Genomic DNA, 27,170 nt, shown 5'->3' on the forward strand with positions numbered 1-27,170 from the left:
CGCATTACTTTTCCAGTCTGAAATGCACATTTAAACATGCCATGATATTACAGACATTGCCTGACTTGTGGGAACCCTGTTTAAAATAATAATGCTAACTACAACAAAATACAAGCCATTGTTAATAAGACGTAGGTTAGCTAGCCTAAGAGTCATTATCATCCACTTGTATGCCTATTTGGTCGTAGGTACCATTATTATTCATTAACTCAGCATTCATTTAGAGATACATTCATTTAGAGGCTATGAGACCACACTTGTGGAGGACCATTAAAAAAAACTATAAACAGCACAAGATGACACATGTCCTGCTTCATGTAATGAATCAGCTTTTATTTTGTTCAAAGCAATACTATTTCACAGGCAGACTGTCTAAATTTAACTGTACATGGAATATCATTGGTTACAATTGTGCACAAACACACACACACACACACACACACACAATACACACACTTGGAACGTTATGTGTGTGTGAGTGCCATATCAGTATGTCTTTGTGCATGCATGTATGTGCTTGTGTGCATTCATGCATGTACGTATGTTTTCACATTTGTTTGTGCATGTGTGTGTTCATGTGTGTGTAACTCTGTCCTCTACTCCTGTGTGAAGGGGTAGACCAGGTATCCGCTGAACCTGTTGTACTCCTTGGTGTTGCCACACAGACTCCTGCCGGAGAGCAGCTCCACGTACACCTGGTCACCCTGGCGCAGAGACAACAGCACCGAATGGGTGGCGCTGTCCTCCGTGTCCTCCCGGTTGTCCTCCCACACAGAGGCCACCACCTCGTTGTTCTTTATCAGCTGCACCTTGTGGTAAAGACGCTCGCCATCCACGCCCGCGTTGGAGTAGGCCGTGAAGGAGAAGGAGTAGAGGCCGGCGCGGGGGGCGGTGAAGGTACCTGGATAGAGGACATACACAGGGAGATGGAGAGGGAGTGTGAATGGGTGAGTGTGTGTATGTGTGTTTTATTTTATGTTATGTTATTTATCCAGTAAGTATGTGGGGAAATGATGCGACAATGCAGCGTGGCGTCCTACCCAGAGCGTCATTGTATCCGTTACCCTGGTTGAGAGAGATGGCATAGTAGCGGATTGGCACGTTGCTAGTGAAGGGGCCGAAGCAGTCGCTTCGAGATCTCATCGCCGCGGTGAACGCAATCTTATTGTTGCCTGAGTCACAGAACGAGGGAAGGAGAACAGAAGAAGTTAGAAGCCTGGGACTTGAACATTAGGGATTTGACTTAATCAAACTAGGAAACAGATGTATTTTCCAGTACCTGTGACTTCCTTGATGTCGTTGTCCAATCGGGTGAGCTGCTCCCACATGTCCACCATGCGCATGAAGGTGTGATCCTCCAGCATACTCATCTCATTGGCCACACAGCAGCATCCCCGCTGGCTGTTGAAAGCACACTCACAGTCCCACTTCCCACAGGGCAGGACCCCAGTCCAGCCCACTGGGGACAGTGGGGAGGATAGGGGAGGAAGGTGGGAGGGGGGGGTAGAGGGAGGCAGAGAGTAGGGGTCAAAAGTTGTCAAAGCAGGACCAATAGTTTGACATGACATTTGATTGTTAAGATATGTTTGGGGTGGATAACATACAAAAAGAAAAGAGAAAAAACTGAGGCGTCATGAGGTTTTCTGTTACCCGCTGCATCTCTCATCAGCTCTAAAGTCCCCACGGCCTTCACACTGGCACAGACGCACAGCAACCCCCACAGGCACAGAGAGGACACTGCAACACACTTCATTATCTGTAATACATAGATAGTTGCTGTTGGTCTCACAGCATACCTTCAAATTACAATGAAAAGAGACTTTTGGAAATGTTTATAAACATTGCATGGCTATGCTCTCTGCTGAGAACCAGCTGTATGAAACATAATGTATTTGTAGTTCACGCACTGGTCATGATGACTTAACAATCACAGTCTACTCAACCTATTCGGGACTCTGAAGTTTTAGTTTGTTTGGTTGAGCATGCCTCGTCAAGATGGTGCTCTAAAGTTACATCAACCTCCTTCATTTCCTTACTGGTTTAGTCAACTGCAAAATAGTTGATATTCATAGGTCATTCCACCATCTTTGATGGAAACATGGAAACAATAGTTGACCTCAGTACCCAGATGTTATTTTCTGCGTATGAAGCCTTTTGCTAAAGCACCCTACACCCATTCTAAAACTTTTTCCAATCTACAGTTCTCTTCCCATCGGATTGGTTTTACATTTCAAATCAACTTTGATCAACAGTGCCTTCTTGCTTATCCAAAGCTGTCACTCATCAAAATGGACTATATAGAACTTCAGTATCATTAGCGTATTGCTTTACGTATATTCCATAATCACTGCATAGCTCCTATCTCACCAGACCTGAGATTCTCCAGACAGTCTGAGGGTAAAGGGAGGAAAGGCAGTACTTACTGTATCGCTGTAAGAAGCCCACGTCTTGTTACCTTGTTCTTACAGTAGGTGAGCAGACTTGGGAATCCTCCTAAGACTATGTAGGAGCTTAATGCAGGCGGGGTGGTGCTGCCGTGCTATTGGTTCCCTGTCTGAGGTTCCACCCCTCCGCAGATGGATGAGAAAAGCTCCACGGCCATTCCATGTACAGAAATCCCAACCCCAAGAACACAGGCTGAAGTAGGGTTCCTAACGGAGGGCACCTAGAACACATTCAATAGTCTCCCATTGTGACAAGTTAAAGACAATGCCATGTCAGTGTTTCTTCCCTGGGTGTGAATGAGAGGTCCTGTAAGAAGCCAGCTCATCTTTGCCGTTGTGTGAAAATGGTAGGTTTTTAAAAGGACACCGGTGTCTGGTTTCCCTAAAACTCCCAGTGGACACAGTGTTTCGTGCTGCTATTGAATAGATTGTTATCGAGGATTTTGAATGGCGTTTCCCAAATATATGTGGGTTTATTGCTGTCTCATTGAGAGGCATTATCAGTGGATCAGGAGACCCAGATATAGTGTCACCTGGTTCTCACACCTGGGTGTGGGCGGAGGTGGTGGAGAGAGTTTCTGTTCTCCACTTATTGTTGACCATCATATACAGTATTGATTGTTGTTTTGTCAGCGTTGCTGACTGTCACATGTCCCCTGTTGAGCGACCCGGTTCTTCAGATGCTATCCATTTCCTTTGAGGCGAATCAGAGAATGGAGGTCAAAGTATTGTGATGGTTTATGTCATTATAGATAACATCATCCAACTGTGACCCTAGACAGAGAATTAACAGGGAGGTCATAGAGTCTATCTTACAGTAGTGCTGCTGCTGATGATGATTACCATTTACTTTTTTTTAATGCACATACATACAGTATAGGTTTATATAAATGTTGCATTGTATGTCTGTATGCAGAATTGGGTAGGTTACTTTCTAAATGTAATCCGTTACCTGTCCAAAATTGTAATCAGTAACGTAACTTTTGGATTACCCAAACTCAGTAACGTAATCTGATTACGTTCCGTTACTTGTAGATTACTTTCCCCTTAAGAGGCATGAGAAGATAGAAGACAAAAATGTATGTTACCAATTGAACGACATCTATTGCAGGATAAATCAATGTTAAAGTTTACATAGCTGGCCATATATGGATGTTACATTTTACTTTATGGGTTGGTTATGTAGGCTTCTTCTAACCCATCACTTTCTACTACATATAATAATACGATTCAATTATATCTTTACATTAAAAACCAAAGTCTATCAGAATTCCAGTCATTCCAATAAATGTTGTACCCCTTGATCTTCAAGAATAGGACTTAGAAATATCGAAGTATAGATTAGGCTAATTGTTTTATCTGAGCATAACCCCAAATCGGAAGACTTATTAGCCAGCCCTAATTTTTATTTAACCATGCAAGTCAGTTAAGACCACTTCTTATTTACAATGACTGCCTAGGAACAGTGGGGTAACTGCTTTGTTCAGGGGCGGAATGACAGATTTTTTGCCTTGGCAGCTCGGAGATTCAATCTAGCAAATTTGTGGAGTGGTTGAAAAACTAGTTTTAATGACTCCAACCTAAGTGTTTGTAAACTTCTAACTTCAACTGTATGTATGTATATATATATGTGTGTGTGTGTGTGTGTGTGTGTGTGTGTGTGTGTGTGTGTGTGTGTGTGTGTGTGTGTGTGTGTGTGTATATAGATATATAAATTTGTGGAGTGGTTGAAAAACAAGTTTTAATGACTCCAACCTAAGTGTTTGTAAACTTCAACTGTATGTATGTATATATATATATGTGTGTGTGTGTGTAATTTTTCCAACAATTGTTTACAGACCGATTATTTCACTTATAACTCACTGTATCACAATGCCAGTGGGTCAGAAGTTTACATACACTACGTTGACTGTGCCTTTAAACAGCTTGGAAAATTCCAGAAAATGACGTCATACCTTTAGAAGCTTCTGATAGGCTAATTGACATAATTTGAGTCAATCGGAGGTGTACCTGTGGATGTATTTCAAGACCTACCTTCAAACTCAGTGCCTCTTTGCTTGACATCATGGGAAAATCAAAAGAAATCAGCCAAGACCTCAGAAAAAAATTGTAGACCTCCACAAGTCTGGTTCATCCTTGGGAGCAATTTCCAAACACCTGATGGTACCACATTCATCTGTACAAACAATAGTACGCAAGTATGAACACCATGGGACCACGCAGCCATCATACCGCTCATGAAGGAGACGTGTTCTGCCTCCTAGAGATGAACGTACTTTGGTGTGAAAAGCGCAAATCAATCCCAGAACAACAGCAAAGGACCTTGTGAAGATGCTGGAGGAAACAGGTACAAAAGTATCTATATCCACAGTAAAACGAGTCCAATATCGACATAACCTGAAAGGCCGCTCAGCAAGGAAGAAGCCACTACTCCAAAACTGCCTTTAAAAAAGCCAGAATATGGTTTGCAACTGCACATGGGGACAAATATCGTACTTTTTGAGGAAATGTCCTCTGGTCTGATTAAACAAAAATAGAACTGTTTGGCCACAATGACCATTGTTATGAAGCTTGTGGAAGGCTTCCCAAAACGTTTGACCCAAGTTAAACAATTTAAAGGCAATGCTACCAAATACTAATTGAGTGTATGTAAACTTCTGACCCACTGGAATGTGATGAAAGATATAAAAGCTGAAATAAATCATTCTCTCTACTATTATTCTGACATTTCACATTCTTAAAATAAAGTGGTTATCCTAACTGACCTAAGACAGGACATTTTACTAGGATTAAATGTCAGGAATTGTGAACTGAGTGTAAACGTGTTTGGCTAAGGTGTATGTAAACTTCTGACTTCAACTGTGTGTATATATATATATATATATATATATAAAGTCCAAAAATTGATGTAGCAACTACAGAATGTCCCTTTAAGTCTATCAAAAGTGTGCAAGTTTGCGCATGTGTCCATTAGGCCTATGGATTTTTTTTATCAGCATGAATTAGATTGAGCAATAAAAGCCCCAGTTTTATTCCATAGACTTGGATCCGCACTATGCAGCTATTGCAAGCACATTTTTCACAGGCTGTCCACTGGTTTCAAAAACAATGATTGATAGGCAGCTTAAACTTCTTGAACTCAACCATTATTGTGTTCAAATACACCGATTTGTGAACGGCCATCCACAACAACCACAATCTGTGAGGCGCAAATAGCTAAATAAAAGAGCAGCAGTGTGATTCACATCAACGCGCTACGTAGATATCAATAATAAGTGATATCCTGAAGAAGGACAACATCTGCGTTACTGCGTTTACAATATAAAAATAAAGCTTTCCTTTCTGTAAGATCTCCCAAACCCCGAGCATTCAGACTAACGATATTGAGTGAGTTGAAAACGAACTCCTGCATAAAAAAAAGAAATAACACAAACTAGATAACAGAAGTAGTAATGTGAACAATAAAACAAACACTGAACCTTGAGAGGATTACTCCGACGGAAAACTACGCTCAGCTGAGGTAGTGGTGGTTAACGGTATAACAAATCTATTTTTTTCTCTCCTTTTTTTAGTTGGCAAGTGTTCATAAATTGTAGTTCCCACTGTACATTAACTCGTGGCAGTACATTAAATGTACTCTTGGCAGTACTCACAGTTTCAGTATGGTTCATGTCAACAGTTACCCAGTAATCATTCTTCCTTCGTTAAACGCGTGTGGGCCCTTGAACCCAACCTTCTTTCCCTCTTGTCGCGCCTTCTGTATAAACAGCCACAGTTTCTCCCTGGCAGTCTGATCCTGCGGTATCACAGCCTCTTTGATGCGGAGCTTCTTCTCGTCCAGAAACTTGTTCCCCTTGGCCATTTTCCACAAGTATTTCCATTTTTTTAAGGTACATCAGATCTTTGTCGATGTACCACGTCGATCTCTTTTGAAGAGACAAAGACCAGGTCGCCCATGCCCTTAATGCTATCACTTCATTCTCTATTGCCTCAGGATTCAAACGGAATGTTTCTAAATGTGAAATCTTATGTTTATTTGACTCTGATGATAAAGAAATAGAAAATATTCCTGGAAAGGACTATGTTAAATATTTAGGAATACATTACTAAAGCACCTTATACCACCCACCACTGCGACCTGTATGCTCTAGTCGGCTGGCCCTCGCTACATATTCGTCGCCAGACCCACTGGCTCCAGGTCATCTACAAGTCCATGCTAGGTAAAGCTCCGCCTTATCTCAGTTCACTGGTCACGATGGCAACACCCACCCGTAGCACGCGCTCCAGCAGGTGTATCTCACTGATCATCCCTAAAGCCAACACCTCATTTGGCCGCCTTTCGTTCCAGTTCTCTGCTGCCTGTGACTGGAACGAATTGCAAAAATCGCTGAAGTTGGAGACTTTTATCTCCCTCACCAACTTCAAACATCTGCTATCTGAGCAGCTAACCGATCGCTGCAGCTGTACATAGTCTATCGGTAAATAGCCCACCCAATTATTTACTTTTCTGCTCTTTTGCACACCAATATCTATACCTGTACATGACCATCTGATCATTTATCACTCCAGTGTTAATCTGCAAAATTGTAATTATTCGCCTACCTCCTCATTCCTTTTGCACACAATGTATATAGACTCTCTTTTTTCTTTCTTTTTTTCTACTGTGTTATTGACTTGTTAATTGTTTACTCCATGTGTAACTCTGTGTTGTTGTCTGTTCACACTGCTATGCTTTATCTTGGCCAGGTCGCAGTTGCAAATGAGAACTTGTTCTCAACTAGCCTACCTGGTTAAATAAAGGTGAAATAAAATAAAATAAAAAAATTTAAAAAACACTTAGTCAGACAACATATTAATTTCTCTCCTAAAATGATTTAATACTTGGCTACAAAGGTATCTTTCTATACTTGGGAAAGTACTTCTGTCCAAGGCAGAGGGACTGTCTCGCTTTGTGTACCTCTCATTATCTTTATTTGTAAATCCCTCTACCTGTAAAGAGATCAACAAGACCTTTGACTTCATCTGGAAAAATATGTCAGTCCTCTCAAATAAAACAGCTGAAGGCGGTCTGGAAGTGTTGGATTTTGTTGTCATAAATAACACTTTCCAGATCAACTTGTTGGAAATATGTTTGATCAATACTGATGCAATATGGTATTTCATTCCAAATCATTTGTTTAATAAATTTGGGGGTCTTACATTTTTACTGAAATGTAATTATATTCCTGAAAGATTACCCGCTAAATTGGCTAGGTTTCACCAACAAGTTTTAATGTCCTGGAAAATGTTTTCTGCACATTTTTCCCCCACATAAAGCTATTCTGTGGAATAATTCAGACATAACTGTAAGGAATAAGTCATTGTTCTATCCCAGCTGGCATGAGAGGAATATTGACTTTGTTCTTGATGTTTTTGACAACAGGGGTAATATTCTTACATATGAACAATTTATAACATTGAATGAGATTCCAATACCTTTCAGAGAGTTTATTTCTGTGATCAAAGCCGTTCCCAGTCGTCTAACTACACTAATGAAAACTCATCTTAGCTTTGGTAATGATCACAAAGCCTATCCAGAAGTCAGATTGGAAGGCGTGGGCTTACTTGAGAAATCTTGTTGTAATAAATATATAAGACAAATTCTTCATTCACAGAACCAATTTACGCCTAGAGGAACATGTTTATTTATTTTTTACCTTTATTTAACTAGGCAAGTCAGTTAAGAACAAATTCTTACTTTCTCACGACGGCCTAGGAACAGTGGGTTAACTGCCTGTTCAGGGGCAGAACGACAGATTGTTAACATGTCAGCTCTGGGATTTGATCTGGCAACCTTTCGGTTACTAGTCCAACGCTCTAATCTGCCGTCCCTATTCCGGACAAAAAAACTTTGGTTAAGGCCTTACAAATATTGTAAACCAAACTAATTTAAGGAAGTGCACTTTAAAATTCTACATAAGATATATCCATGTGAATTCTATATTGTCCAAATGTGTGGCTATTGATGATGTCTGCGTTTTCTGTGAAAAAGAAGATAATCTGATTAACTTGTTCTTTGAATGTAAATTTGTGTCAGAATTTGGGGAAAATACCAATTTAGCTTTTTGAACACTACCCATGTTTTTTACAAGACCACTGAAATTATTGTGGTTTTTAAAATTCTTGTTGGTAAATACTTTATACACCAAATAAAATTCCAGAATTATGTACCAAGTTACACATATTTTTAATTTAATTTAATTATCTTGTTAAGACATTATCCCTAGTGAATAACAACAAGAATATCTTCCTGAATCATTATAATGAGATTTTTTCAGAGTGAATACAATTGCATTAGAATTGTTTATTTTTTAAATTATTTTATTGATATTTTTGTATGTTTTAGTATTTTTTTGTTAATACTTTTTGTTTTGTATTGTTAGACAGGTTTGATGTAGCAATGTAAGTTGTTGATTTTTGTATTATGAATAAAAATTTATTTTAAATGATTTAAAAAATTTTTTTAAAAACAAGTGATATCCGTATCGCCGTAGACTACTCCACTGCAGTCATCCTTACCTCCAAACTTTATTCAAATTGGTTCATCTTTGGATGCCGACAGCAGTCGTACCATTGGAAGTCATAGCTTGGACTGTAGCCTACAAAAGCCTATTCCTGCTCTTTTCTCTCGATCCATCAAATGCATTTGGTGTGTCATCATAGTGGTCTCTGATGTGTGGTCAGACTCGCTCAGGTAGAACAAACGTAAACTTGTGCCTTTTTTTAATGCTGATTTGAATGTCATTGAGTTTTTTTCTCGCAAACATTCTTTCCGAATTTAAAAGTAATCCTCGAAGTAATCATCTCGTTTTTCAAAAGTATCTGTAATCTGATGACAAAATTTTAGCTGGTAATGTAACAGGTTACAGTTTTTTTTGTAATCCCTTACATACTCCCCAACCCTGTCTGTACGTTGAATGTGTATGCTATATGATATATACATAATAGTTGGAGTCTCGAGAACTGGTTGTGCTACATACTGTATGTAGCTAGTTCATAGCATTTAAGTAATGTGCTGCTGAATGTGACATAAGGAAAGCTGTGAAGATATTCACATGTCAGAGGAACACCAATATTGTTGAGCCAAATACACATTGTGTTGTACTTGTTCACCTCTATAGTTCAGATTCATGCAAATTATATTCTAGTCCATAACAGACTCCTCATTGGATTTTCAGTCACATTATCTCTGATTCACTGAGGTCATTGAGGTTAAATCTGTCAAGTGTGGAGTTTGATGGCAATAGAGATAGATACAGCATTTGTATTTATTATGGATCCTCTCTTTCTAGGGTCCAGCAAAATTAAAGCAGTTATAACCGGTTTTTATAACTTTAAAAACCTTACAATACATTTCACAACACATTAAGTGTGTACCCTCAGGCCACTACTCTACTACCACATATCTACAACACAAAATTCATGTGGACGTGTGTATAGTAAGTAGTGGTGGAAAAAGTACCCAATTGTCATACTTGAGTAAATGTAAAGAGACCTTAATAGAAAATGTGAAAGTCACCCAGTAAAATGTTACTTGATTTAAAGTCTAAAAGTATTTAGTTTTAAATATACTTAAGTATCAAAAGGAAATGTATAAGTATAAATTATTTCAAATTACTTATATTAAGCACACCAGACGGCACTTTTTAAAATATTTTTTTTACGGATAGCCAGACTACAACACAATTTACAAACCTAGCATTTGTTTTAAGTGAGTCCTCCAGATCAGAGGCAGTAGGGATAACCAGGGATGTTCTCTTGATAAGTACGTGAATTGGACCACCCTGTCCTGCTAAACATTCAAAATGTAACGAGTACTTTTGGGTGTCAGGGAAAATGTATGGAGTAAAAAGTACATTATTTTAGTTAGGAATGTAGTGAAGTAAAAGTAAAAGTTGTAAAAAATATAGATAGTAAAGTAAAGTACAGACACCACAATAACGACTTAAGTACATTTAACATTACATTTAAGTCATTTAGCAGACGCTTTAATCCAGAGCGACTTACAAATTGGTGCTTTCACCTTATGACATCCAGTGGAACAGCCACTTTACAATAGTGCATCTAGGTCTTTTAAGGGGGGGGGAGGGGGAGAAGGATTACTTTATCCTATCCTAGGTATTCCTTAAAGAGGTGGGGTTTCAGGTGTCTCCGGAAGGTGGTGATTGACTCCGCTGTCCTGGCGTCGTGAGGGAGTTTGTTCCACCATTGGGGGGCCAGAGCAGCGAACAGTTTTGACTGGGCTGAGCGGGAACTGTAGTTTAAAGTATTTTTACTTTAAGTACTTTACACCACTGTTAGTATGTTAGCATGTGTGTGTGTTTGTGTCTTCAAAGTCCCCACAATCCCATAAGGTGTATTTCTATCTGTTTTTTTTAGATCTGATTCTACTGCTTGCATCAGTTACCTGATGTAGAATAGAGTTCCATGTAGTCATGGCTCTATGTACTGTAGTACCGTGTGCCTCCCATAGTCTGTTCTGGACTTGGGGACTGTGAAGGGACCTCTGGTGGCATGTCTTGTGGGGTATGCATGGGTGTCTGAGCTGTGTGCTCGTAGTTTAAACAGACAGCTCCGTGCGTTCAACATGTCAATACAACTCCCAAATACAAGTAGTGATGAAGTCAATCTCTCCTCTACTTTGAGCCAGGAGATATTGACATGCATATTATTAGTATTAGCTCTCCGTGTACACTTAAGGGCCAGCTGTTCTGAGCCATTTGTAATTTTCCTAAGTCCCTCTTTGTGGCACCTGACCACAGTATTAATGCTTATGGCTAAACTTGACTGCTCTGTATACCCCTAGTCTGTACATCCCTGACAACGTGTTGAGCATAGCTGAATGGTACGGAGGTCAGATTATATATTATTATTATTATCAGATTACATAAAGTGGTGTCAAATGAATCCATTTCACTCAAGAGGACAATGTATTATTTTGTGTGAACATTTGGTCTTGATGTTAATTCTTAGAGATACAAAGGTGAGTTGAGGTGAGTTGAGTTTGTCACTTTTGTTAACGAGATAGGAGCAATATAACCCTCTACGGTTGACTCCCCAAAATAAATAAACATTTTCAAAAAAAATCTAAAATGATCCCCAAATCGCAGACATGCTTTTAGCCCCTCTTCCTCTTCTCCTCCGTGTCTTAAATGTAAAACTGATACAGGCACCCTAACACATTGTTTATGGTCATGTATCAAAATACAAAGATACTGGTCTGGTGTTCTGCACGAAATTGAAAAGAGCCTAGAGGTTGATCTAGATTTGGACCCAGTTTCTTTACTGTTAGGTCTCCCTAGTAGGCGTGTTACTTCTGTGGGTAAGAGGAAGCTTTTCAACATCCTTACCTTCGCAGCGAGGAAAAACATCCTTTTACAGTGGATTAGTGATAAGGTTCCTTCTATTAAAGATGGGCATAAAATACTATTTGAATGGATGCCTCTGGAATATCTGACATGTACATTGCATTCTTAAACAGATCAGTTCTACAAAGTATGGGAACCTTATCTAAATGATCTAGAACCTGAGGTATCAGCTATTATGCTGCAAGGATTCTCTTAGAATGGCGGGGATCTATGTATTTCAGAACTACACTGTACGTTCCATATGTTGAACCTAACTTCTTGGTTTAAACTGAGCTTTTTTGTTTAATTTCTGTTTGTAAGTTTGTTAAAAAGGTATGTATTGAGAGACGCAACGATGGGGATGGGGTGAGAGAAGCACCGAGCGGGAAGAGGAAAATGGTGTACGTATGTATGGGTGTGTGTGTATGTATGGATGTGTGTGTATGTATGGGTGTGTATGCATGTATGTATATATATATATATATATATATATACACACGTAGGTATGTGTAAGTGAGTGCTGTTTTTTTGTTGCATCTCTTAATATGGGTGAAAATGGTGAAATTCCAAAAAAAAATATACTGTTACAAAAAAAAATCTAAAATGCTCATTTGGCATTTATCTTCATTGCGCAGTGGCTGTACTTCTACCTCACTCATCCCAGTACATTAAACGTTTATCTCTGTTTGTGGACCCTTAGGATCATTAAGTAATGTTAGTATTAGTATGAATACAGTAGTACAACAACACAGAGAGAGGTAAAAGAACACAGACCAAGTACTTGTTGTATAATCATGGTTTATTTTCAAAAAAAATCTAACACAAGCAAACAGCTTTCTTCCCATCACTGTCAAGGCTGTCCTAGAAAGATGAATGGGGTTCTGATTGACATTCACTGGAGGAGCTGGCCTCTGATCAAACACTCATCACAGAGCCTCAAGACCAGCTCCAAGTTCCCTTCCAGAAGCAGGACTGGGCAAAGGAGTTAAAGACAGGGCGAAGGTGGTGGGGTGTGGTAGCCTCAGCCTCAGCTTAGACTTAGTCGGTGGCGTAGAGCAGGAAGCCGGAAAAGGTGTTGTAGTGGCTCTGGTCGTCGCACAGGAAGCATCCGATGGGCAGGGTGACGGACAACTTGTCCCCGGCCTGCAGCTGGATGGCCATCACCGTGGTGGTGCTGTCCTCTTGGTCCTGCTGGTTCTGCTCGCTGCAGCCCGCCACCTGGCGCCCGTTCACCATCAGGTTGGCGCACGCGGCCAGGTTGGCGCCGGGGGCACCCGAGTCACTGTACACGGTGAGGGCCAGACTGTAGACACCGGAGCGAGGCACAGTGAAGATGCCGGTGCGGTTGTTGTAGCCCTCGCCTAGGTTGACGAAGATGTACTGGTAGACAATGGTCTTAGCTTCACGGAAGGGGCCCTCGCAACGGCGTGTGTTGGTCAGGGCCACGGAGAAGGCACTGCGGCTAGCTGCAGATGGAAAGAGAGAGAGAAGGATAGAGAAATGAATATACAATGGGACAAAATAACAACAAGCCATTTGGTTTCCAGTCAAAATGTAACACATTGGCCGGTGTTGATGTGGTAATGGAGATAGTGGTTGAGGTCAGATGGTCTCACCGCGGACATTGTTGACCACGGCCTTTGCCTTCTCCAGGCCCTTCTGCAGCTCGTTCAGACTCATGTTGAAAAACTGCTCCATCCTCCACATCTGCTTCTGCATCAGGCAGCAGCCGCAGGAGGCCTGGTCCGCCAGACACACTGTGTGGACACAGACACACAGACAGACAGACAGACACACAGGACAAAGGATTAGACAGTGGTTCTCAACACTCCTCGCTGTTTTACCATCCTCTGTGTGTTTAGTGTCTTCCTTCCTACTCTCTCTATCCCTTACAGTTCTCTGTTTTGGGGTCCTTTGCTGTCTCTCCAGGGCTATTCCAGCTGTATTCATTGGCCAGAGCGGCCCCCAACAAGCACAGCAGTACGATAGCTGTAGGAGAGAGCAGAGTAAAGCACACAGTTACACCACAGTATGCACTCTTCCATACACTGTACACACACCTGTAGCGTCACACACCATCGTAGGACAGGAGTTGTGCACCCCCTTGGCTACTCTAGACCAAAAGCTTAACTCCTCTGTCCTCATTCAACCACTCTGGAGCCTACATCTGCAGTTATGCTTCCCTGTCATATAGGAAACCATAGAGACGCCCACCTCTCATTTTGCAGCTTGGAGATGGCAGTCGATGTTCACAGACAGTCGGATGGGATGGATAGACTGTCACCAGGAGAGGAGCTCTGCCTATAAACCCTGAGTAAATGCCACCTCCCACTGTCGGTCCTCTGTGGGATGGGCAGTGCCAGGCTTTGTGTCCTGCATATGTGGGACAGGTATTGTCTGTCACCCGGACCACTGCGTTCCCATTGAACTGCAATGACACTTTACCTGTGTTGTCAGGTGTCAGGCAGCTTGCACCTGCTCATTGTGTATGTTAATGGATGATGAAGAGAGTGTCAGGTAGTTCGGCAGGGGACCTTTTCCTGATGCAACGGGCGAGAGGTGAAAAACAGTGAACTCATTCCCAGCATAGCATGTTGGGAGGGGAGCGCAGAAGGCATGGGGAGTAGATTGTCAGGGTGTTTGATTCAAGTAAACTATATATACAGACCTCTTCGAGTGTCCAAACATTTGACTGGTACTGTATATATGCCCCCCCCCCCGTAATCTAAAACAAATGTTGCTCCCCTGGATTTATATAACATATCGTCTTATTCAGGAAACTCATTTGTGTTCAAATGAAAATGGCCCTGATCTAATTTCAAACAGAAGATACGTTTCTACTGGTATTTTGAAAACAATTCGAAATTCACTTCAAGCAACTTTGTTTATGCAATTTTTTATTTATTTTTATCAATCATGCATTTAAATATCATTCTTAAATATCAAGCCAAAAGGGCACATGACAATAGGACAGCAGCTAAGATATGGCTGGAACAAGCTATCAGCAAATCAGCACCTAATACTGGAACTTTCCTATCAGTTGTATAAACTAGTCCAGTTGACATAGAGTCACAGATGCCCCGACCCCTGACTAGAAGCGGAACCCGGGATAGAGGGGGCCAGTAAAGTCTGTCTGGAGGGAATGGATGAGATGGGCCTGGTTGTTGGAGATCCTGTAGAAGGCCAGTACTCCTTCATGTTGGTCCAGGTACACCCCCAGCCTGCGAGCCTTGGTTGTGCCTAGCTGGGTCTCCTTCCCAGCATGCCACATTGAGAAGGCCGTCCCAGACCAGTTCAGGCTCCAAGAGTGCTCGTTGTAGCCCAGCCTGCTGCTGTCGTCAGCCTCCTTTCTGTCCAGGTCTCTGTAGGCCACGCCAATAGGAGCCAATGGAATGATATCAAATACATGTTTGATACCATTCCAGCCATTATTAGGAGCCGTCCTTCCCTCAGTAGCATTCTCCTCTGGTGTGTACCCATGAGTGTTCCAGTCAAATGTGGTCGTAGCCTGAGAAGCTTTGTCACATCTAGTAATTCTATGGCAGTAGTAACCCACCTTCTGGCCCGTCCACTCTGTCTCCCAGTAAAAGAGGCTTCCAGCCAGGGGCTCCCTGCACAGTATCTGTCTCCAGTAGATGAAACGGTCGGGGTGCTCCGGCTGGTTCTGCTTCTCTGCCTTCAGAGTGGCTTTACGGTCCTTATCAGCCAGTTCAGGTGGCGGTAAGCAGTGTTGGGGTCAGATTAAAGCGAACTACATGGCGAAAGACAGGAAAGATTGATGATGCTATTGTCATCCTTTGTAGTCCACACTCACTTTTTTGTTCAAGCGTCCAATTGTCTGAAGACGCTTCAATGCTGCTTATGACTACATTTCTATAACTCTTTAAAAGGGTGAGAAGCAGTAAAAGGGCTACTCACCTGAGCATTTCTTTTCTGGTTTTCAGCTCTGGGTTTGCCAAACCAACAGTGATCACCTGGTTCACTAAAAGTTGTGAGAGAAAATAAACTATTCTTATTTGGATTATAATGCCAACTTTGGAACTACACTGAAGAAACCTAAGACCGCTGTTCATATATTTACCTTGTGGTCCAGTTGTAGGTAATGGAGGTTGAGGTAGAAAGTTTGTTGATGTCACCTCATTCACTAAAGAAAAGCAATAGAGGTGAGAAAATAAGAAAGCTGTTTTTACAGCTAGTCACTGCGCAAATCAATCGTAAATCGTGGAGTTGTGTTTAATCAGCTAGGTAGAGGTGAAGGGTTTGATGTTATTTCACATACTAAAATGCAATAGGGGAAAGGATCTTTAGTCTGTTAAAGGTTGATGTACTTGATCATCTCATACAAAGACTGAATTAAACATTTACCTGTGTTCAGTTGAGGGTTTGATTGCACTTCGGATGCTACAGAGATTAATGAGAAAAAAAAGATGAACATTCTGATAGAAAATGGCAGCTGCAACTTAGTTTTTTCGTTTTCATTTAACATGTCTTGTAGATGCTTACCTGCATTTTGTGAAGCCACCTGATTGTTGTCAGTAGATGCTCCGTTCCCTGCAGCTTGACCATTGAACAATTGAGACGGACTAAGACTGGCATCATTCACTACAAGCAAGAAAAAAGTCTCAGTAATATTAATAACCATATATACTGCTTAACCATTGAGCATTCTCAACAGAACCAGCAAAATCCAAAGGTAAAATAGTAAAATAGGTCCTAATCTCCCTGTATACATTTTAGGCCATTGAAAATGCCCATGGACTCACCAGTTCTGAAGATCTTGGCCATGCTGGATTTACACAGATCCTGTAGTCCATCTCTTAGCTCTCCCATCACAGTTTGAATCTCAGACACAAGGGCCTCCTCACCCAGCACTAACCCCTCTCTGCCCCCATTATGTGTGAGGAGCACCTGGGTGACGATATTCTGTAGCGGATGATAGATGAAGACAATAACGCCTAGTGGTGAGGATGGTCATCTCAATCCCATGATCTTTTTTCCTTGTACCTTTAAGAAGCAGATGTGGTCCTGCATGCTGGCCAGTCGGCTGAGTTCCTGGTCTTTCCTGCGGAGCTGGGCCAGCTCCTGCTCCAGCTTGTGGATGTGGCCCTCGGTCCGGCTGCCCATGGAGGCCTGATGGGCACAAAAAACTCCCCAACCTGGGTTCCCATCAGCTCCACACTTCACTAGCTCAGAGAAGAGCTCCACACCCTCCTTCTGTAGGGCCTGGACTGAGCTCTGAGAAGAGAGAGGACACAGACATGGAGAGAAGCAAAGCAAAAAGTGTGTTTTTAAACAGTGACTAACTACTAGGCTCTTGTGATGGAAATTTTACTTTGTGCATCTTGTCTTTGGTGTCAAACAATCCTTTGTTCCTGCCTATGCCTGGTAAAGATATGATGGAGGGCCGTCATGACCTCCTCCTTTAGACTATTTGGCAGAACACGCAGCATCTGTTCTATAAGTTAAGATAGGGTTGGTTCCGGCATATGTCTGGCACCGTCTCCTATGAACTATGCCTATGTAACATGTCTGTAACCAGCATATAAGGGAACTAAACGGGACTGCCCCGTTAGAGCTCCTCATCGACATGTGTACTTGGTGCATTGAGTTTGTTGGAACCCCTCTGACAATAAACAATGATTAATTTAAGATTGACTTCGGGTGTCCCTGTGTAAGACTTTCCACAACACACTGAAAACAAATTATGTAACCACAACATATTTTACATTGATGAGGGGTTTCCTTACTTTGTGGAGCTGGGCAGTTAGTGGGAACTCCCTGAGCTCCTTCTCCATCTCTTGGATCCTCCTCGGTGTCTCGGCCTGCACTGGAACTAGCTCCCTCTGTACAAAGGGATACAGTATACAGAAACACAGGATTCTCTCAGGCACCCAGTATTTTCTAAAATTCAAATAAAGCTGCTATATTCAAATAAAATAGTTGTGGCATCAGACAAAACAGTCAGTTCTTTACCCATCTCCCCTTCTACTCCTCTTGCGGCTTAACCACACGGTGGCCCTTGTGTCCATCACGACAACACTGGTCACACAAACACTCCTTATCATCATGGCAGTAGAGATCTAGGGGCCGCTGGTGTTGAGGGCAAAGCCTGGGGCTGATGACGGGCAGTTGGGGGAACATCCCCCCCTTGGCGAAGGCCTGTGTCTGCACACACCAGAGAGGGTCGTGGGGTGAAGACCTGCCTACACAGGGGGCAGCTAAACTGACCCTTGGCCTCATTCTGGTCCCAGTGCCTCTGGATGCAGGACAGGCGGTAGGTGTGACCACAGGGCAGCGTGGCGGGGTCACGTAGCGTCTACAGACAGACAGAGCACACAAAATCCTCCTCAGGCCATGTGGCATCGGCCATGGAGCTGGGAAATGTAGGTCCTGGAGATTGTGGTCAACTTTGTAAGTAAGACTGACAATGCTTCCGAAATGTCATAGCATGCTGGTTAAAACCTAAATGGGCTGGCCTTGGGCGAGGCAGGAAAAACAGGTAAGACCAGTGAGGAGTTTCCAAAACATTCTGACTGATGTCACAGTCACATTGGTGAGGCAGAAGCACTGTAGTTGCAGGCTGTCAGTGGTCTAGATTTTTAAATCATCTCAAAGTGGTAGACCGACAGGTTTTTCACCTTCTCCAAGAAGGAACCACGTTTTCACCTTTTGTGGATATAAATAGCCTAGTTATTGTTAAAAATACACACACAAAGTACCTCACAATGTTTAACAATACAATGGCTATACTGTGTAAACTGATGGTCGATGTAAAAGGACACATGACCCACAACATGGGAAGTTAATAGGAGCATGCTAAATTTGGTGTAAAATGAAAACTAAGAGTCTATATTCTTGAGAAATTAAGGCATATATACTGTACACTTTAACCCCCCCCCCATCCCCATTTTCACATTGGTGCTCATGGGTCCTTTTACATGGAAATGACCAGCAGCTTACACACCATTTCTGCCATATCCATTGTATTGTTTATCATTGTCGATACAACCACATTTTTCACCTTCTCTGTGGATATAAAAAGCATAGTTATTGTACAAATTTTTAAATAAAAAACACTGTCCACAGTAATGTGGTTGTGTCAACAATACAATGGATACAAAAATGGCTATACTGTGTAAGCTGCTGGTCATTTCCATGTAAAAAGGACTCATGAGCACCAAATGTCAAATGAAGAGTCCATCTTCTTGAGAAATTAAGGCATATGTACACATTACACTCCAGCAGCTACAATTTCTCCATCCACAATTCAACTGTGGGAACATGGCGGCTGTCACCAGGCAACCGAAAGAGCTGGCCACTACTATATAAGATATTGTTTGTGAGGAGATCACCTCTGCCCTTGACTTACAATTAAAACACCCACTTTTCAAGATGGTTGGCAAGCATGTATTTTTTTCTGATCAATGTTTGTAGCTGAAAAGCTTTTCATCTGGCTGTGAACACATTGGACAATAGTGCAATATTAAGGAGACAAAAACAGATCTGCTGAAACATTTGAGGCCTACCTGGGCACCCTACTCTGCACTGGGGCATTATCTGAGCAGACACCTGCCTACTGCTGCTTTTATCCTTCCACTTGACATTGTGCCTTGGATGCTTCTGGACTACTGCGAAACTTGAACTCCACTTGGTTTAGCCTACTTTTTTTTGACTCTCCCGCTGCCACCGTGTAGCGCTTGCCTCCCTCCCGGCTTCCAATGGTAACTACAGCCCCTCCGAGGTGCTTCTTCTTCTCTCCTGGCTATCATACTGGAAACACAGTCTCCGTTACATTGCTGTTTTGATGGGCCACAGCATTTAATCACATTGAGTCACCGCTCTCTCCTTGCTGTTGTTATGATGGCGAGTTTTGTGCCTTGATTGTATTTATTGTGGGTCCTAGTGCTGGCTGTTTTCTAGTCTGTGGTTGGGTTCTGGTATACTGCCTATAACTGTGGTGATCCTATAAACTCTGATTCAAATCTAACTGACCATCACACTGTGTGGATTGACTTTTAGTGGATTCCTCGCCCACCTACAGTATATACACACAAAAGTATGTGGACACCACTTCAAATGAGTGGATTTGGGTATTTCAGACACACCAGTTGCTGACAGGTTTATAAAATTTCCATAGACAAACATTGGCAATAGAATGGCCTTACTGAAGAGCTCAACAACTTTCAATGGAACACCTTCATAGGATGCCACCAAGTCAGTTCGTCATATTTCTGCCTGCTAGAGCTGCCCCGGTCAACTGTAAGTGCTATTAAGTGGAAACAGCCGTGAAGTGGTAGGCCACACAAGCTCACAGGACGGGACTGCCAAGTGCTGAAGTGCGTAGAGTATAAAATTCCTCTGTCCTTGGTTACAACACTCACTACCAAGTTCCAAAATGCTTCGAAGAAACGTCAGCTAAATAACTCCCTGAAAAGGGTTTCCATGGCCAAGCAGCCGCACACAAGCCTAAGAACACCATGTGCAATGCCAAGCATCGGCTGGAATGGTGTAAAGCTCGCCACCATTGGACTCTGGCGCAGTGGAAACACGTTCTCTGGAATGATGAATCACGCTTCAAAACCTGGAAGTCGGGAGGAAAAATATGGGTTTGGCGGATGCCAGGAGAACGCTACCTGCCCGAATGCATACAGCCAACTAAAGATTGGGGCTGTTTTTCATGGTTTGGTCAAGGCCCCTTAGTTCCAGTGAAGAGAAATCTTAACGCTACAGCATACGATAACATTCTAGATGATTCTGTGCTTCCAACTTTGTGGCAACAGTTTGGCGAAGGCCCATTCCTGTTTCAGAATGACAATTTTTTATTTTTTTTATTTTTTTTTAACCTTTATTTAATCAGGCAAGTCAGTTAAGAACAAATTCTTATTTTCAATGACGGCCTAGGAACAGTGGGTTAACTGCCTGTTCAGGGGCAGAACGACAGATTTGTACCTTGTCAGCTAGGGGGTTTGAACTTACAACCTTCCGGTTACTAGTCCAACGCTCTAACCACTAGGCTACCCTGCCGCCCCCGTGCCTAATGTGAGGTCGATAGAGAAATGGTTCGTGGAGTTCGGTACGGAAGAACTTGACTGGTCTGCACAGAGCCCTGACCTCAAGCCCATCGAACACCTTTGGGATTAATTTGGAATGCCAACTGAGAGCCAGGCATAATTGTCCAACATCAGTGCCCGACCTCACTAACGCTCATGGCTGAATGGAAGCAAGTCCCAGCAGCAATGTTCCAACATCTAGTGGAAAACCTTCCTAGAAGAGTGGAGGCTGTTATACAGTGGGGCAAAAAAGTATTTAGTCAGCCACCTATTGTGCAAGTTCTCCCACTTAAAAAGATGAGAGAGGCCTGTCATTTTCAGCATAGGTACACTTCAACTATGACAGACAAAATGAGAAGAAAAAATCCAGAAAATCACATTGTAGGATTTTTAATTAATTTATTTGCAAATTATGGTGGAAAATACGTCTTTGGTCACCTACAAACAAGCAAGATTTCTGGCTCTCACAGACCTGTAACTTCTTTCAGAGGCTCCTCTGTCCTCCACTCGTTACCTGTATTAATGGCACCTGTTTGAACTTGTTATCAGTATAAAAAAACACCTGTCCCCAACCTCAAACAGTCACACTCCAAACTCCACTATGGACAAGACCAAAGAGCTGTCAAAGGACACCAGAAACAAAATTGTAGACCTGCACCAGGCTGGGAAGACTGAATCTGCAATAGGTAAGCAGCTTGGTATGAAGAAATCAACTGTGGGAGCAATTATTAGGAAATGGAAGACATACAAGACCACTGATAATCTCCCTCTATCTGGGGCTCCACGCAAGATCTCACCCCGTGGGGTCAAAATGTTCACAAGAACGGTGAGCAAAAATCCCAGAACCACACGGGAAACCTAGTGAATGACCTGCAGAAAGCTGGGACCAAAGTAACAAAGCCTACCATCAGTAACACACTACGCCGCCAGGGACTCAAATCCTGCAGTGCCAGACGTGTCCCCCTGCTTAAGCCAGTACATGTCCAGGCCCGTCTGAAGTTTGCTAGAGAGCATTTGGATGATCCAGAAGAAGATTGGAAGAATGTCATATGGTCAGATGAAACCAAAATATAACTTTTTGGTAAAAACTCAACTCGTCGTGTTTGGAGGACAAAGAACGCTGAGTTGCATACAAAGAACACCATACCTACTGTGAAGCATGGGGGTGGAAACATCATGCTTTGGGGCTGTTTTTCTGCAAAGGGACCAGGACGACTGATCCGTGTAAAGGAAAGAATGAATGGGGCTATGTATCGTGAGATTTTGAGTGCGAGATGTTACCTACCCACACCACCTGTGGGCGGCCCATCAGGAAGTCCAGGACCCAGTTGCACAGGGCAACCTGACGAGTTTGCAGGGTACTATGGTGTTAAATGCTGAGCTGTAGTCGATGTACAGCATTCTCACATAGGTATTCCTCTTGTCCAGATGGGTTAGGGCAGTGTGCAGTGTGATTGCAGTTGCGTCGTCTGTGGACCTATTGGGGCCGTAAGCAAATTGGAGTGGGTCTAGTGTGTCAGGTAGGGTGGAGGTGATATGGTTCTTGACTAGTCTCTCAAAGCACTTCATGATGACAGAATTGAGTGCTACGGGGCGATAGACATTTAGCTCAGTTACCTTTGCTTTCTTGGGAACAGGAACAATGGTGGCCCTCTTGAAGCATGTGGGAACAGCAGACTGGGATAAGACCAGCCAGCTGGTCTGCGCATGCTCTGAGGACACGGCTGGGGATGCAGTCTGGGCCGGCAGCCTTGCGAGGGTTAACACGTTTAAATGTTTTACTCACGTTGGCTGCAGTGAAGGAGAGCCCGCAGGTTTTGGTAGCGGGCAGTGACAGTGGAACTGTGTTGTCCTCAATGCGAGCAAAGAAGTTGTTTAGTTTGTCTGGGAGCAAGACATCGTGGTCCTTGACAGGGCAGGTTTTCCCTGCCACATACCTCTCGTGTCTGAGCCGTTGAATTGCGACTCTACATTGTCTCTATACTGACGCTTAGCTTGTTTGATTGCCTTGTGGAGGGAATAGCTACACTGTGTATTCGGTCGCGTATTTGATATGCGCCTTGTTTTCAGTTTAGCCTTGTTAAAATCACCAGCTACAATACATGCAGCCTTAGGATATATGGTTTTCGGTTTACATGGAGTTCAATGAAGTTCTTTCAGGGACGTTGATGTGTCTGCTTGGTGGGAGGATACACACGACTGATTATGATCGAAGAATTCTCTTGGTAGGTAATGCGGTCTGCATTTTATTGTAAGGAATTCTAGGTCAGGTGAACAAAAGGACTTGAGTTCCTGTATGTTGTTATGATCACACCACGTCTCGTTAATCATAAGGCATACACCCCCGCCCTTCTTCTTACCAGAAAGATGTTTGTTTCTGTCGGCGCAATGCGTGAAGAAGCCAGGTGGCTGTACCGACTCTGATGACGTATCCCGAGTGAGCCATGTTTCCGTGAAACAAAGAACGTTGCAATCTCTGATGTCTCTCTAGAAGGCAACCATTGCTCGGATTTCGTCTACCTTGTTGTCAAGAGACTGGACATCGGCGAGTAGTATGCTCGGGAGCGGTGCACAATGTGCCCGTTTACGGAGCCTGAACAGAAGACCGCTCCGTCTGCCCATTCTGCTGCGCTATTGTTTTGGGTCGCCAGCTGGGATCCGATCCATTGTCCTGGTTGGTGGACCAAACAGAGGATCCGCTTCGGGAAAGTCATAATGTTGGTGAGTTGACGTTGCTCTTATATCCAATAGTTTCCTAGGAACGCGAAGCGAGGCGGCCATCTGTCGGCGCCGGAAGTACATGCCGGCCATATTACCTCCCAAGAGAATTCTTGTCAGTTATCGTCACAGCTGTGTATACACCCCCTCAAGCAGACACCACGACGGCCCTCAAGGAACTTCACTGGACTCTAATGTAAACCATATATCCTGATGCAGCATTTATTGTAGCTGGGGATTTTAACAAAGCAAATATGAGAACCATGCTACCTAAATTCTATCAGCATATTGATTGCAGTACTCGCACTGGTAATACACTCGATTACTGCTACTCTAACTTCTGCGACGCATACAAGGCACACCCTCGCCCTCCCTTCTGCAATTCCGACCACGACGCCATCTTGCTCCTACCGTCTTATAGGCAGAAACTCAAACAATATGTTCCCGTGACTAGAACCATTCAACGCTGTTCTGACCAATCAGAATCCACGTTTCAAGATTGTTTTGATCACGTGGACTGGGATATGGTCCGGTCAACCTCATGAGAACAACATCGATCTATACGCCGACTCGGTGAGTGAGTTTATAAGGAAGTGCATTGAAGAGGTTGTACCCACCATGACTATTAAAACCTACCCTAACCAGAAACTGTGGCTGGATGGCGGCATTCGCGCAAAACTGAAAGCGCGAACCACCGCATTTAACCATGGAAAGAGGTCTGGGAATATGGTTGAATATAAACAGTGTAGTTATTCCATCCACAAAGCAATCAGATGAGCGGAATGTCGGTATAGGGACAAAGTGGAGTCGCAATTCAACGGCTCAGACACGAGGCGTATGTGGCAGAGTCTACAGGAAATCACGGACTACAAAAAGAAAACCAGCCACATCACGGACACCAACGTCATGCTTCCAGACAAACTAAACACCTTCTTTGCCTGCTTTGAGGATAATACAGTGCCACCGTCACTGCCTTCGAACAAGGACTGGTCTCTCCCCCCCCCCCTTCCCTCTCCTCTCCCGTGGCTGACGTGAGTAAGACATTTAAATGTGTTAACCCTCGCAAGGCTGCTGGCCCAGATGGCATCCCTAGCCGCGTCCTCAGAGGATGCGCAGACCAGCTGGCTGGTGTGTTTACGGACATATTCAATCGCTCCCTATCCCAGTCAGCTGTTCTCACATTCTACAAGATGGTCACCATTGTTCCTGCACCCAGGAAGGCAAAGATAACTGAACTAAATGACTACCGCCCTGTAGAACTCACCGTCACCATGAAGTGCTTTGAGAGACAAGTCAAGGATCATATCACCTCCAGCTTACCGGCCTAGACCACCCTAGACCCACTTCAGTTTGCATACCACCCCAACAGGTCCACAGTCAATGCAACCACATTCACACTGCCCTATCCCATCTGGACAAGAGGAATACCCATGTAAGAATGCTGATCATTGACGTCAGCTCAGCAGTCAACACCACAGTACCCTCCAAGCTGGAAGCCCTGGGTCTCAACCCTGCCCTGTGCAATTGGGTCATGGACTTTGACAGGCCGCTTTCTGACAGGCCGCCCCCAAGTGGTAAAGGTAGGAAAAAACATGTCCACTTCGCTGACCCTCAACACTAGGGTCCACAATGGTGCGTGCTCAGCCCCCTCCTGTACTCCCCGTTCCCCCATGACTGTGTGGCCATGCACGCCTCCAACTCCATCAAGTTTGCAGACGACACAACAGTAGTGGGCTCAACTACCAACAACGACGGGTGGTGTCAGCAAAACTACCTCTCACTCAATGTCAACAAAACAAAGGAGATGATCGTGGGCTTCAGGAAATGGAAGAGGGAGCACCCCCCTATCCACATCAGAGGGACAGCAGTGGAGAAGGTGGAAAAGTTAAGTTCCTCTGCATACACATCACAGACAATCTGAAATTGTCCACCCACACAGACGGTGTGGTGAAGAAGGCACAACAGCACCTCTTCAACCTCAGGAGGCTAAAGACATTTGGCTTGTCATCTAAAACCTTGACAAACTTTCACAGATGCACAATCGAGAGCATCCTGTCGGGCTGCATCACAGCCTGGTACGGCAACTGCACCGCCCTCAACCGCAAGGCTCTCCAGAGGGTGGTGCAGTCTGCACAACGCATCACCGGGGGAAAACTACCTCCCCTCCATGACACCTAGAGCACCTGATGTCACAAGAAGGCTGAGAAGTTCATCAAGGACAACAACCACCCGAGCCACTGCCTTTTCACCCCGTTACCATCCAGAAGGCGAGGCCAGTACAGGTGCATGAAAACTGAGACCGAGACTGAAAAACAGCTTCTATCTCAAGGTCATCAGACTGCTGAGCAGCAATCACTAACTCAGAGGCTGCTGCCTAGATTGAGTCCCAAATCACTGGCCACTTGAATAAAATGGATCACTAGTCACTTTAAACAATGGCACTTTAAATAATGTTTACATAACTTACATTACTCATTATGTATAGACTATTTTACACCATACATTGCACCTTGCCTATGCCGCTCGGCAAATCGCTCATCCATATATTTATATGTACATATTCACCCCTTTAGATTTGTGTGTATTAGGTAGTTGTTGGGGAATTATTTGATTACTTGTTAGATATTACTGCATTGTCGGAACTAGAAGCACAAGCATTTTGCTACACTCGCATTAACATCTGCTAACCACGTGTATGTGACCAATACATTTTGATTTGAATACAAAAAGCTAAGCCTCATGTCATCACAAAGAGGAACTTTAAAAACTTCAGCTTACAAGCTTTTAATTGTTTTACTTGTTCTTCATTTTATCAAATCAAACTTTGTCACATGCGCTGAATACAAGTGTAGACCTTACTGGGAAATGCTTACTTACAAGCCCTTAACCAACAGTGCAGTTCAAGAAGAGTTAAGAAAGTAGTAAAGTAAAGTAGACTAAAGTAAAAAATAATAACAAAAAGTAACACAATAAGAATAACGAGGCTATATACAGGGGGCATCGATACCGAGCCAGTGTGCGGGGGTACAGGTTAGTTGAGGTAATTTGTACATGTAGGTAGGGGTGACGTGACAATGCATAGATAATAAACAGCAAGTAGCAGCAGTGTACAAAAGGGAGGGGGTGATGCAACCGGTCAGGATGCGCTCTTTGGTGCAGCTGTAGAACCTTTTGAGGATCTGGGGACCCATGCCAAATCTTTTCGGTCTCCTGAGGGGGAAAAGGGTTTGTCGTGCCTTCTTCACGACTGTCTTGGTATGTTTGGACCACGATAGTTCTTTGGTGATGTGGACACCAAGGAACTTGAAGCTCTCAATCTGCTCCACTACAGCCCCGTCGATGTTAATGGGCCCGCCTTTTCTTGTAATCCACGATCAGCTCCTTTGTCTTGCTCATAGAGGGAGAGGTTGTTGTCCTGGCACCATACATTTACATTACATTTAAGTCATTTAGCAGACGCTCTTATCCAGAGCGACTTACAAATTGGTGCATTCACCTTATGACATCCAGTGGAACAGCCACTTTACAATAGTGCATCTAAATCATACTGCCAGTTCTCAGACCTCCTCCCC

General features: G+C 43.3%; 2 protein-coding genes across 2 annotated transcripts; both read right to left on the reverse strand.

Annotated features, from left to right (window-relative positions):
• Positions 1-313: 313 nt before the first annotated feature.
• cbln18 (cerebellin 18) lies at positions 314-2,517 on the reverse strand. The gene is made up of 5 exons (XM_029681614.2): positions 2,424-2,517; positions 1,651-1,756; positions 1,280-1,459; positions 1,041-1,172; positions 314-901 (listed from the first exon to the last, which is right to left on the reverse strand). Exons 2-5 carry the CDS (start codon positions 1,751-1,753, stop codon positions 597-599), a joined length of 720 nt encoding a protein of 239 aa, XP_029537474.2. The 5' UTR covers positions 1,754-1,756; positions 2,424-2,517; the 3' UTR covers positions 314-596.
• Positions 2,518-12,617: 10,100 nt separating this feature from the next.
• Positions 12,618-14,137, reverse strand: cbln20 (cerebellin 20). Its single transcript, XM_029681615.2, has 4 exons — positions 14,045-14,137; positions 13,724-13,819; positions 13,447-13,587; positions 12,618-13,296 (listed from the first exon to the last, which is right to left on the reverse strand). The coding sequence occupies exons 1-4, from the start codon at positions 14,049-14,051 to the stop codon at positions 12,869-12,871; spliced, it is 672 nt and encodes a 223-aa protein (XP_029537475.1). The 5' UTR covers positions 14,052-14,137; the 3' UTR covers positions 12,618-12,868.
• Between the last annotated feature and the right edge of the window lie 13,033 nt (positions 14,138-27,170).

Source organism: Oncorhynchus nerka, linkage group LG14 (assembly GCF_034236695.1).
Source record: "Oncorhynchus nerka isolate Pitt River linkage group LG14, Oner_Uvic_2.0, whole genome shotgun sequence".
NCBI classification, from domain to species: Eukaryota; Metazoa; Chordata; class Actinopteri; order Salmoniformes; family Salmonidae; genus Oncorhynchus; species Oncorhynchus nerka.